At 41.7% G+C, this 14226-nt stretch overlaps 1 protein-coding gene across 1 annotated transcript; it reads left to right on the forward strand.

Moving 5' to 3' along the window:
* The first annotated feature begins 5489 nt into the window (after positions 1 to 5489).
* Positions 5490 to 10500, forward strand: LOC140844330 (olfactory receptor 5AN1-like). The gene is made up of 2 exons (XM_073215767.1): positions 5490 to 5500; positions 9573 to 10500. Exons 1-2 carry the CDS (start codon positions 5490 to 5492, stop codon positions 10498 to 10500), a joined length of 939 nt encoding a protein of 312 aa, XP_073071868.1.
* The last annotated feature ends 3726 nt before the right edge of the window (positions 10501 to 14226 follow it).

Here is a 14226-nt window from a genome sequence, read left to right on the forward strand (position 1 = left end):
TGCAAATAGTTCTGCTTTTTCATCTTTGAAAAACCTGGCATAGTACGGAGGCACTAACTGGGTGACACAATCTCAGAGATGCCGCACCTGAGCACAGGTAGTGTTGCCCTCTTTTACCTTCTTTTACTTCTGTTTCCTTCATTCAGCGACATTCCAACTTAACACTACTTTACTTTGCACAACCTTAAAAACTGACTATGTCCTAAGTTGATAAGAATGGAAGAGTTTTGTATAGTTTTTGTTCTATATCCACAAAGTAAAATTCCCAGCATATTGACATCAGTCATCATTTCTACTCCAATGAATTAGTCAACACTTGGAAAAAAATTAATCAAAGAGAGTGATTATATTTTGAATGTTTCCCCTTTTTCTCTAGCTTACCTTATTTTAAGAACATATGTTTTCAGGGTCAAATTTATCATGAGTAAGTAAAACAACCCACCTCATCCTCACTCTTTGTGGATCCCTGATGCCTTAGACAGAGGGCATTTAGTTGGTGGCTGCCTCTGCTCCCAGAATGTAATAAGAAGGTGAAGAATTTTAGTACAACTGCTTAATCAAAGTTTGAATTATTTTCACAGATTCGATCTGTTATGTTAGTATTTTTGGAGATGGTATGTGTGGCAGTCTATATTTTGAAAACATTTTCATTGAATCTTACTCCTCTTGTATAAAACATTTGACAAATGACTTGGCAGCATTCTATTCAAAAAGTAGGAGAAAGATTTCCAAGGTCAATAGAAATGAAGCAAAGTAAGATATTTTTACTTCCACATCCAAAACAGCTTCAAAGAACCATTTATTAGTATACTCAATATGTATTTACTGTTAAATGCAATTATCAGTAATATTAGTAAACCAGAGTCATATTAAATAAACCAGCTCCACTATTCCATGTACTGTACCTCATCAGTATTATCATTTCAGCTGCGTTGGTGCTGGTGGAGCACAGAAAGTGGCATCAGGAGTTGATGATCCATCTGAGTGTGAGATAATGGAGCAGTACAAGATGGAAACAAAGATGATCATTTATTAACAATATTATTGATATTGTGCTAGAGACATCCTCTTCAGTAATAACTATATGAAGAGCTCATGATGCTTCAGTGTTAGTTCTGCCTTATTTTTCCTTCATAGGGAGGAAAGACAATAGGAATGATAATTGCTTACGTTTATTTAGCCCTTATTGTTTTAAGCCCTTTACGGCATTGAATCCATGCAGCAACCCTATGAGGCGCTAAGCACTACAGCCCTGCTTATACATGAGGCAGCTGTAGCACAGAGAGGGTAATAACTTTCTAAGAGTGCTATGCCAGGAATTAAAAGCCAGGAATGTGTGAAGTCTTCCCTCTGATCCTTTCTCCATCATTTCCCATCTCACTCTCCCTCTGTCTCTCTGTGCTGACTATTAAAGATTGTGGATTTACATATACTAATAGATTTTCTACTTATAAATAAAGGAGTTGTAGACAATGGAAAATACAAGCATAGAGAAGAAAATAAAAATCATAACACTCATTATTTTGGTATTTGTAATTCGTTCATGGGTGTGTGTATGTGTGTGTGTGTGTGTGAGAGAGAGAGAGAGAGAGAGAGAGAGAGATTGTATAAGCAATTGTTTCCTCTAGTCAGGTGGGACTATTTTGTGCCATCATCAGCAGTATATGACAATGCATAACCTTTATTGATTTATGCTATTTGTACTAAAGTCATTATTACATTGTCCATTTCATGTTTTGTTACTGTTTTCCCTATTCAGCAACTATATTTCAAGAGTGTTTTACATGAGTGGGTTTTTCTGCTCTAACCTGATTTTAAATCGCTAAATCTTATTTTGTTCTATATTTTCTGTTCTGGTGTTTTATTTCAGATATATCATTCCCATCCAAGATTATGTAAATGCTTACCAAGTCTTTATCCTTCTCTATCAGTTGAAATATAACTTAAAAAAACTAGTAAGTTTATGACATATTCAATTTTTACTAATATTTACCATTTTTTCTGAAATTTCAGATATTATTATAGCACTTTTCTATTTTTACAAGAATCATGAATTATCCATCTTTATTAAGCTTTTTAATACTTGAACGTACAAGACTTTTTATTTATTTTTTAAATACTTTCATATTTCATTTCTTCCGTTTTTTTAAAAATTATACTATACTTGACATACAGTATATTAGTTTCAGGTGTGCAGCATAGGGATTCAACAGTTTTATGCTTTATGAAATTCTTACCATGATAAATGTGTTTACCACCTGTCACCATATGATTATTGACTCTATTCACTATGCAGTACTTTTCATACCATGAATTATTTATTCTGAAATTGAAAGTTTGTACCTCTTTATCCCATCACTCATTTCACCTAATCTCCCACCACTTATGTCAACCACCAGGTTGTCTTCTGTGTTTATTGTCCATTCCTGGTTTGTGTTTTGCTTGTTTGTTCATTTCAAATACTTTTCATATTAATCTTTGTCAAAATTTTCTTGGCTATTCTCAGTGATTCACCCTTTCATCTCAAGGAAGGTAAGAAAAGTTATGGAACAGAACCAACAGGTTCTATCTATTATGAATCTGTTAGTAAGTTCTAGGCAGCTGAGTGTATCAACAAAAAATATGAAATAAACCTATCAAGTACTTGAGCATTGAAATTACCCATTTGGACTCTTTCTCTGCATCAAGGCCCGTCATAGCGTGATGTTGGTTGTCAGCTGACCTAAGGAGACTCAAACTCAAGCAAGCCTGATATGAAATCATTTACCTGGCTTGTATCTTCATGGTCTCAGGTGATCTGACGTGCTTCTGTACGAGGTCGGAATCTACATCTGCCTAGAGGTACTGATGCCTAGTACTATGTACTAGACTGTGTGCTGAGCATTTGTATGAAGTTTCTCCTGTAAGCCTGCCAGGATCAGGATGGTTCTGGATCTCTCATTGTTCTCACTTATTGCAAGTGGTCAATCTTAGTGTGTTTAAGCCATTGGGACCGGTACATAGAGCAAGAGGGTATCAGAAGGAAAACTCGAACGTCTTAATCTCTAACTACATTCCAATGCTATTCCTTATGTATCAAAATACTCTAAATGATAATATATTGGAGTCAACAGTGAGCTATACCAGCTTCCCTTTTGTGTACTTTCTTTGAAGGCTTCCCTAGTACACATATTCTATAACTTCATTGGTCACACATGCTGTGCCCCAACAAAATATTATCAGAGTTACAAACTGTGATATAATTTCCTGACCAATTTGGAGATCAAATTCTAAATACATTTACACAAGTTTGAGAAATTATTACTAAAAGGGCAAATGTGGGTAAAATTCCAATATTCCAGAATCTCTCACTTGGCCTCAGTGCCTCTCCATATCAATAGGTGTTACCAAGGGGTGGAGAGAAGTACTTCATTTCCAGATCACTAGATGACTTCAGAGGAGGTGGACGGTGAGCGCACACATGGACCAGAGAGGTTTGGTGGGGCCGGGCAGCTGGGTCATGAGAGACATGGGCCACCACAATTAGACGGCCGCTTGGAAGCTATAAACAGGTTTCTTCCACTTCATTTCTCTCTTTTACTGATTCTGGCTTCAAAGATTATTTCCCCCTGGCTTGGAACATGTATTCCCCCTGGAGTTTTCATGGTGGTAGTTGGCAGGAACTTTTAAACAGTAACGTGTCTTCATGGGTGTGATGCTTGGGCAGGCTGCCCCTAGAGATGGTGGGGAGAGACGCAGAACCCATTGTGAATGGTGGGGAGGCCCCTTAGCTGTGGAGGGTGCAGCTTCACCTGGAGCCACATCTATGGGCCTTCCACATGGGAAGCCCCTAGTAGGGACCTGGAATAGAGGGAAACACCTTCTAAACAGGTGGGGCCTTCCCAGAATTGGGGAAGAGTTGAGACACCAGAAGCTGTGGAATTAGTCCTCCATGAGATGGAGATAGAAGACTGCTTAGAGGCCCTCAGTGGCTGTGTGGTTGCTGGGATTGTGTGATGTTTGTTTCTCAAGATATTGGAAAGGTTATTGAGGAGAGAGGCACACTGAGGCATTGCTTGGAGGAGCTGGACGATGACCTATGGGACGCCCTAAAGAAAGAGAGACACTTATTGGGCAGTCAGGTTGTGCTCCTGAAACACACGTTATCAGCGAGGGAGGAGGCAGCAGGAGAACCTGTGGTGCAGGGGGCCATGGGGGTGTGGGAGGAAGGAGTGATGTCCTCAGTTGTTGAGACAGATCAAAGCAGCAGGAGCCTGGGGAGGGTAAGTGGGTTGGAATGAGGGCAGAATTGTTGCCAAGGACACCACCAAAGGCACTAGTCCCTCCTGTATTGAAGGCCTACCTTGTGTTATTAAGTAAATAAAATGCAATAACTGTGTGCTCCTCAGAGGGAGGAGTGGCCCCCTCCCCAGGTTGTGGAGCATTGCATGCTCAGCCCCTGTACCCAGGATGAGGTGTTGGACGTGAGTGTCTGTTACAGGCAGAAGCCCTCGGAACCTCTGCCTACATAGCCTGTATATATCTGGGTTTTGAGGATGGAAAACATTGTTATGTTGGGTTCTGAAATGAGTAGACTCGCTTCCCTGATGACTCATCCTTCTCTATCTCAGTGGTTGCAAACTGCCTGTCACATCTCAGGGAATCAGGCACATCTGGATTGGCTGACAGCAGCCATCAGGGCACTTTGGCCTAATCAGGGTTACTTACCATACTTACCCACTAGCTGGGTAACATATGCAGAGCTCCAGCAGGTACAATGGGAGCTGGGCATGAAAAATATCATCTATAGTATGGACCCCCAGGGCCCTGATGAGGAGTTGTTCAATGTAGGAATGATAAATCTGGTGCTCCACACAACTTCCTCATCTCTCTTTGGGTCCCTAGTGACTATTCTTGCCGCCGCCCCCCACCCCTGTAGCGCAACCCATAAGTGAGGTTAGCTGTACTTTAGCAGATGTGGGGAAGGTTGAAAATAAGAGCATGGAACGAAGTTCGGGCTACGACTGAAAGGAGAGGTGGAAAGCGCCCCGTGAAAGTCTCAAGGACACAGATATTGGTTGGTTTGATGAAGGCAGGGGTAGTGAAAGAAAAATTTGATTGGCCGCCCAAAGGAATCTTGTTAGAACTGTGGCACCAATTAAAGCCAGAGAAGCAGTTTCAGCTGCTGAGGTCCATGACATGAATCCAGAGGCAATGCCCCATGTCTGGCCTGGGTCCTTGCAAGATGTGCTGGGGGACAGTACTCAGGCTCTGCCAGGGCCCTTTTCCCCACAGGAGGAGGACTGGGCATTACGGTTTGACTGCGCATGGCGGGGTCAGGCCTCCCACCTTGGGGGACATGGTGGGGCCTGGAGGCCACATGTAGAAATAGCAATTCATTGGTTCCCCATGAATTTACAATATACTCTGGTGCTGGTGGACACAGGAGCTGAATATTCTCTGATTTAAGGGGAACCCAGAGCATTTTCCTGAGGCCCCTGCGGTGATAGATGGCTATGGGGTAAGGCAATAAGAGTGATGAAAGCCCAAATCCCTTTGGATTTAGGGTGTGTACCCCAAATGAGTGTACTCTGTACATTTCCCCCTTCCCTGAATATATTTTGGGGGTGGATATCCTTTAGGGCCTGTGATTACAGACCACTGCAGGTCAGCTCAGACTGAGGGAACATGTGGTAAAGGCAGTTTTGAGGGGACATGCTAAGCACCCACCTGTAGATCTGCCTGTACCTTAACAGATGACAAATAGTAAGCAGTATACATTGCCTGGGTTACACAAGGAATCTGGAGGAACTATACAGGAGTTGAAGAAGGGGGGCTTCATAAAGTTCCCTCATAGACCTTTTAATTCCCCACTGTGGCCGTGGAAATGCCGGACAGCTCATGGCATATGACCTTGGATTACAGGGAATTGAGTAAAGTCAAACCGCCTTTGCATGCTGCTGCCCCTCTATAGCAGCCTTTATGGACACACTGTCATGAAATAGGGACATATCATTATGTTGTTTACCTTGATAATGCTTTCTTCTCTATTGACATAGCACAGGAAGTCAGAAATAGTTTTCCTTCATGTGGGAAGGACAGCAGTGGGGATTCACTCTCCTTCCATGGGGATACCTCCACAGTCCCACCATTTGTCATGGACTTGTAGCCCAGGACTGGGCCACATGGAAGAGAACATAAACTGTGCAGCTGTATCACTACATTGATAATATTATGCTCATGTCTGATTCTCTTGAAGATTTAGAAGGAGCAGTTCTAGACAGCTGTAACTGGAGAAAGGATGGGCTGTGAACAGCACCAAGGTTAAGGAACCTTCTTAGATAGTAAAATTCTTAAGGGTGTATATACTTGGTTAAAACCAAAGTTATCCCACAAGCAGTCACAGAAAAGTTCCATGCTTTCTCTATCCGTACAACTGTGGCAGTATTACAAGAGGTTTGGGGACCTTTGGGCTACTGGAGTGGGTTTCTCCCACACTTGGCACAAATTCTGAAGCCCTTATACTGGTTCGTACAAAAAGACTTCAGGTGGACCGGGATGAAACCTGTGGAGCTGCTCTTACTGCTTCTAAGTGAGCGATCAAGGCTGTACTGGCCTTGAGTGTAATGGACTCATCAAGGCCCTGTGAGCTAGATGTTCATGTAACCAAATATAGCTGTGGATGGGGCCTTTGGCAGTGGCTTGAATGGAAACACCAACCTATTGGATTCTGTTCACAAGTATGGAAAGGAGCAGAGGCCCAGTACACCTTGATAGAGAAGCAACTGGCTGCTGTGTACCACACTTGGCTAGCTATGGAGCCCATCAATGGAACAACTCTGATGAAAGTAATAACTACCTGTCCCATTGCAGGGTGGGTGCAAGACTGGAACTAAAGGCTGTGGAGTGGTGTGGTACAGACACCTACAATGGCCAAATGGGACACATATTTAGAGCAGTGTAGCACCCTTTACACTAGCCCCTGATATGGAGAATTCTGATGCTTATCTGGGCATATAATAGTAGCCATTGGTATCCAAGAGTCCTCTTCTGGAGGGAAAAGCCCTGTACTTGAAGATGCTTGGTAACCAAATTGCTCCAGTCTCAGGCAACCCCTGAAGTGGAGGGCTGTGTCTTTCCATCCTAAGACTGAGACAGTATGGATGGAGGATGGAGAGGGGAATAGCACCCAATGGGGTGATGTGTGGGCCGTATGGCTGGTGATCAGCCAGGAGCATTCCCCCATAGTTGTCTGCACTGACAGCTGGGTCGTCTACCAGGGTTGACTGTGTGGCTACTGCCATGGACCTGTGCCAACTGGATGGTTGGTCACATGCCCCCTTGAGGGCAAGAGTTGTGGCCAGACTTATGGGCCTCTTGTCAGACCAAGACAGTTACTGAATACGATGTGACTGATCATTTGCCTTTGGCATTCCCAGGGAATGATTAAGAAGACACATTGGCCCAGATGTGTTTGTTGGCTAGAAGGAAAGCCTGCCACTGATGTTGTCCAATGGTTACATCAGTGTTTGTTCCATGTGGGGCAAAAGATTATGTGGGATGTATGCTATGACTTGTGTGGACACAGCTACTGGACTGTTGATTGCTCTTCCTGCACATCGTGCAGATCAGCAAACCACCAAGGAGGCCTAGAGCATCTCTGCGGCCTTAGGCTGGCTGCAGGTCACTGAGAATGATCAAGGCACCCACTTTACTGGACATGCATTTCAAGAATGTGTGCAGTAGTTAGGGATAAAGTGACATTTTAATGTACCATATAACCATACAATGGCAGGGTTGATAGGGAGGTACAATGGTTTTTTGAAGTCTGGCCCAAGTTCATACAACAATAGTCTATGGTGCTGGTCAGTGCACTTACAGGCAGTGCTATGTCATTTGAATGAGAAGCCCCAAAAAGGAGCCTTGAGCTCTGTGGACATGCTAACACACATTACTGCCTATACTGTACAACTGTATGTGCAAACTAAAGGGGAGTTATTGAAGCCAGGATATGGCCAGCAAAGCAACATCCTGCTGCCATCCCTACTGCACTAATCCCTAGAGACTCTATTGAGTGGATGTGATCCTGGACATTTCAACATATGGATCAATGATGGTTGGCCTTTCTGGCACCTTGGTGAAAAGGCCTGGAAGCTGGCCTCCTGTGTGTTCCTGGAGTAACAGCAGAGTGACCCCCAAAGATCACATAGTGCACCCAAAACACCCGGGAGGTAAGAGCATCTTACAGGGAAGTTTTGTTTTATCATTATGCCCAGTGCATACACCTCCCAGAGCCCTGTATAGTGACCCATCTGTAACCCTCACAGGGAGGGGGTGTAAGTCTGGTGTACTAGACCAGGACGAGATCCCTATCCTGCCACTGTCCTATCACGGGTCCACTCTGTTGCATGCATCCTCCTGATGGACAAGATTTTCCCAGGCGGGTGTCATTCAAACATGTATCCTATTGCCCCCAAGGTAATTTCTTCTATAATCCCAGTGCCCTTGACCCACTTCCTGGCTGCAGCTGCCCTGTGATGATTACTCTGTACTCCCTCCCTGGTCATGTACTGGCTCCTGTGGGATGGGCAAGCCAGGGACTTAATGTGTATAGGACTTTGAACCTCACTGAATCCCCTGGCTTGAGGATCATCATGATTTTATTGCCGCTGTTATTGTATGTTATTAGTCTGGTTGCAGTGCTCTAGTTTTCTTGCACACTGGCTGTTATGGATGATGGGGAGCAAGTAGATTGTGAGGTGAGATTTCTGGAAGGTGGACTGTGTGTAAAATTGCAATTATTTCCAGAATCTGTTGCCTGGCCTTAGTGGATTTCCATATTAATAGCTGTTTCCAAGGGGTGGATAGAAGTAGTACATTTCCACATCACTAGGTGATTACAAAGTGGGTGGAGGGTGAGGACCTACCAGGACTGGAGTGGTTAGGTGAGGACTGGCACCCAGGTCACGAGAGACACGGGTGAGCAGAAGTTATAAGCAATAAACAGGTTTCTCCCATTTTATTTCTCCCTTTGAGTGGTGTTGGCTTCAAAGGTTATTTGCCTCAGGCAGGCAACGTATTTCCCCCTGGAGGTGCAGTAAATGTTTTTCTTATGGATACTGGAAAAAATTTTAAGAATTTATCAGTATGACCATGGAGAACAGAAGGGCTCTTTCAAATTTAACCTGGATTGATGCAACATATGCTTTTCTCATCAGAAAGCAAGTTTTATAATGCATAAAAAGAGGTTTTTTTAAAAAAACATATTTTCATCACTGATTTCAATGTATAAAAATCACAGAATTTCTATTCTTTAAAATATTCTTCATCACATTTTTAAATACCTCTTTCAATTGTCATGGAAACTCATGCTTTAGTTGAGAACTTGAAGCACTGAACAGGACTCCTTGACAATGTGAGATAAAAGCTGCTGTGTTTCCACCAGAACAGTGAGCATTTCCCTTTTTCTGGTGCTCAGTGAAGGAAAAAGGTGGCACATGGGAGAACTGTAATGCTATCACATTTGACTTGAGTCAGCAATGCACTCATTGTCTCTTTTCTGATCTTAGGAGCACCAAGGCTATGATTAGAAGAGAAAATTTTACAGAGATCACCCATTTCATCCTCTTGGGGTTTTCAGATTTTCCCAGAATCAAAGCAGAGCTCTTTGCTGTGTTCCTGCTGATCTACGTTACAACTCTGACTTGGAACCTGAGCCTCATCATCTTAATAAGGATGGATTCCCACCTCCACACACCCATGTACTTCTTCCTCAGCAACCTGTCCTTCCTAGACATCTGTTATGTGACCTCCACAGCCCCCAAGATGCTCTCTGACTTCTTCCTGGAACAACATACTATCGCTGTGGTGGGTTGTGCTGTTCAGTACTTCTTCTCTGCAATCACGGGACTGAGTGAGTGTTGTGTCATGACAGCCATGGCTTATGACCGCTATGCTGCCATTTGTAATCCACTTCTCTACTCATCAATCATGTCACCCTCCCGCTGTGTTGGGATGGTGCTGGGATCCTATATGGCTGGAATCTCTGGTTCTGTATCCCAACTGTATGTCATTCTTCATCTCCACTTCTGTGGACCTAATGTCATCCGCCACTTCTTCTGTGACATGCCCCAGCTGTTAGCCCTGTCCTGCACTGACACTTTCTCTGCGAAGCTCCTACTTGCTATCTTAGCAATGGTCTTTGGAATAATAAATGTCCTTGTTATCCTGATATCCTATGTCTGTATTGTCATCTCCGTCATGAAGATCACTACAGCTAAAGGCAGGTCGAAGGCTTTCAACACCTGTGCTTCTCACCTGACAGCAGTTTCCCTCTTCTATACCTCAGGTAGCTTTGTTTATTTGAATTCCAGCTCTGGTGGTTCTTCCAACTTTGACAGATTTGCATCAGTCTTCTACACAGTGGTGATTCCCATGTTGAATCCCTTGATTTACAGTCTGAGGAATAAGGAAATCAAAGATGCCTTGAAGAGGTTGCAGAAGAAGGGAGGGTATTACTGACTTCACTGATACTGAGATTTTTTAACATATTATTCCTTTGGAATCATCTTAACCCACAATACTGAACATATGAATCGACCATTACAAATTTCACACTGCCTTCAGACACAGAAGGTTTTATCTGACATAAGTTATACACCAAAATGTACCAGTATATTGTACAGATCCACACACACATAAGATTTTTATGTCTTGGAGCTTCATTACTTTCAGTCTATATGAAGAGTGGTCTCATATTTTATTAATCCATCCACATGTATTTGTGAAACATCAAGGTTTTAAAACTTCTGGTTGCTTCTTGATTCTGAGACTGAACCCTGAGAAAAACCTGGCACAGGCTCCAGGAGTGTAAAATCCCTGTCTGATAATTATTCTAATGGAACTACATGATGGTGATTAATGTTTTTTTCAGTGTCTGTCCAGATTTTGAGTAAACAGAGATAGGGTTTGGGCATTAGGACAGAAAGAAAGCTATAAAATTGATCTGATTATGCCTCCTGGAAACAGCAGCCTGAGACAGCTAGTGTTTGTGTAAGGCCTCTTTCAGTGCTAACCATCTAATACATTTTTGTTCATATCCTCATGTCTACCAGCTCTAGTCTATGGAAGGAGGAAGTTCCAACCATATAAGATCCCAGCAGAATCATAAAGTTGCATAAACAAAGAATGTGGACCCTGCAGTGCCATTTACTTATGAGTCTAGTGATTTAGTTTCTGGCATTTAGTTTCCAGTGGGGGTCTTTGATTGAGATATATTCAAATTCCATGTCACAGCCAATAGTTGTGTCTGAGATTTTACATTCAAACCTCTCTTTCTTTCCTGCATTAAATCCAGAAAATTTACTTTGCTTTACATAACCAATGGTTCATCTTATCAAATATATTCTGATATGTCAGCACATGTTCATGTTTGGTAAGGGGAGCCTTGTGTGAGAGTTCATTGTTATCACAGAGCTACTGAATATTCAATATTGCCAAAAAGAAGAATAAATAGGGTAAACTGGTATACATCTTCTCTTATTGTCCATGTTCTTCATTTTATGTTTTAATGTTTTATGTTTAAAGGGGGTGATAAAATAGGTGGAATAGAATTATTAGAGTTACTTTAATTCTGATATGTTCCTGAAGCCCTTAAATACCAAGGAAGAAGATAGACAGTAGGATAGGCAGGGTTCTCACCTCCGGCCGGGTTATATAAAGCTTCCGGTCTTTGTGGTCTGGTTAAAAGTATAACATATGTAATAGCACTGACTATTGATGTGCCTGATTGATATTGGACTTGAATAAGCTTATACGAAACAGATGTCATTACAATACATACCATCTTTGGCAAGTCATTTGCTCTTAATGTTGTTTTGGGTCTCAGTTTTGATGAGTGATATGAGTTATTTTATTTAATAAAGGAGTATATGTGAAGAAGTATTTGAAGGTTTTACCAAATCTTTCATGAGCTTCCACATGGGCAGAATTGAGAGAAGTGAAATTTTTGCACCACTGGGAAAGTATGTGAGGGCTTTCACCCAGCCATGGAGAGAATGCAGTGTGAATAAATCTGTAGGCCCATGCTCTCTGAAGAACTACTTCTTAAAAATGTATAAAAATCTGTGACAAGTCTGTCTGTAAGGGTTCTTGAGGTCTTGCTCATGAGACAGAACTCTGTGAGGTTTATAGTAGCATATGGAATATAATTAGTATGCAGAGCATTAGATCTCCAGATTTATTTGTCTTTGAGTACAAGTGTGTATTCTTTAATAGCATCTCAATTCTCTTGTTCTCAAGCTGCTTGTAACCACCATTTTATCTCTACGTTTCTGAATTTGACTTTTAAGATTCCACATATTAATGATATTGTACATTAGAAACATTATTCTCTGGCTTATCTCACCTGGCATAATGATCCCAAATTCCATCCATGTTATCACAAATTATAGGATTTCCTTACTCTCATAGCCCTATAATATTCCACTGTTTGTATCAGCTGTGTCTTCTTCACCCATCATCCACTGACAGGCACTTTAGTTTTTTCTGTATCTTGGCTCTTGTGAATAATGCTCAGTAAGCATGTGGGTGTGGATATCTTTTAGTATCCTGTTTTTATTTCCACTATATATATAGACCAAAGCAGAATTGCTGGTTCATAGGGCATTCCCATTGTTGCCCTTTGAGTAACCTCTACACTACTTTTAATACTGGCTAAAAGAATTTAAATTCCCGAAAGGAGTATATAAGGGCTTATTTTCTACACATCCTCACCAATGCATGGTATCTCTTGTTTTCTTGATAATGGCCATTCTGAAGGTGTGAGGTGGGTTTCATTTTGGTTTTTTACATTTTCCAGGTTCTTTGTGTTGTTCAGCACATTTGTTATATATGGCCTTTACTATGTTGAGGTATGTTCCTTTATTATCCAATTTTTTGATTGATTTAATAATGAAAGTGTTGTATTCTGTTTATACTTTTTCAACTTCTTTTCAGATGATCGTATGATATTTATCTTTCTATTAATGCAGTGTATCAAAGTTATTCATTTTTATATGTTGAGCCATCCTTGCGTCTCAGGGATAATTTCTCCTTGATCATGGTGTATGATCATTTTTATGTGTTGTTGAATTACATTGATTAATATTTTGTTGAGAAATTTTGCATCTATATCATCAGAGCCATTGGTGTGTAGTTTTGAGTTCTCCCCGCTTCTCTTTGAATAGTGAAGAGGTTGGACCCAATAGCCAGTGTCCCAACTTTCAAAAGTCTGAGGGATGAAACCCCAAAACATCTAGTTCTGAAATCCAATTGGACTTAAATCCTGAAGACCCACAGATTAGAGCATAGAGACATTTCTCACCGATTTTCTACCAGGGGTAGCATTCAAAAACATCCAACTCCTGGCATCTCAGTGAAAAAAATCTATTTGCATATTGAAAAAGCTGCAGCCCAAGTGTGAGGCTTCTAATTTGACAGACACCTACAGACAGAATGCAATCCTCACTGGAGACCAAGGAGGTCTGCAAGTGTCATCTTTGCATTCCCAAACTTTCCCACTCCAGGTCACCAGTCTCTCCTGGGAAGGAGCCTGTGCACACACCTGGTGCCTCAGCTTTTGTGATTGTTGCTCAGAGGTATATCCCATGACAGCCTGGCCCTGTTGGTCATTGGTGCCTGGGTCCCAGAGGACTGAGGCCCACAAAGGAACAGCTGTTAACTGCTTATCATTCCCAGAGAGTAGTTCAGAGGGCATAGAAAGAAACACACAAGTCTAGTATTTCTCCAAAAGAAATCTATTTATGTACTTTCAATATGCTTCCTGAGTGTCTGCTTCCAGTCACCCGGCATCTAGCTGTTGAAAGAGATCCATCATCTCAGGTCACTAACAGTTCTTGTTATGCCATAAACTACAAGGAGCTACTGGAAAGACCAAAGGCTCCTGCGAAACCAAAAGGAACTGAGAGATAACTATGAGGTAGGGCCTGGATGGATGATAAGTTTCATCTACACAAATAGCCTTTGTGGACTACAAGAGGTGGCTGTTTTATTCATGTACAGAACGCAATACAGATAATCAAGAAAAATGAAAAAACAGTACAAACAGAAAAAAAAGCAGATAAAACTCTCTAAATAGACCTTACTAAAATAGGGATAAGTGGCTTTCCTAATAAAGACTTCACTTATGGTGATAAAAGTGATCACCAAGATTAGGAAAATAACGTAAGAACAAAATGAGAATCTCAA

This window comes from Manis javanica, chromosome 11, assembly GCF_040802235.1.
Source record: "Manis javanica isolate MJ-LG chromosome 11, MJ_LKY, whole genome shotgun sequence".
Lineage (NCBI taxonomy): Eukaryota > Metazoa > Chordata > Mammalia > Pholidota > Manidae > Manis > Manis javanica.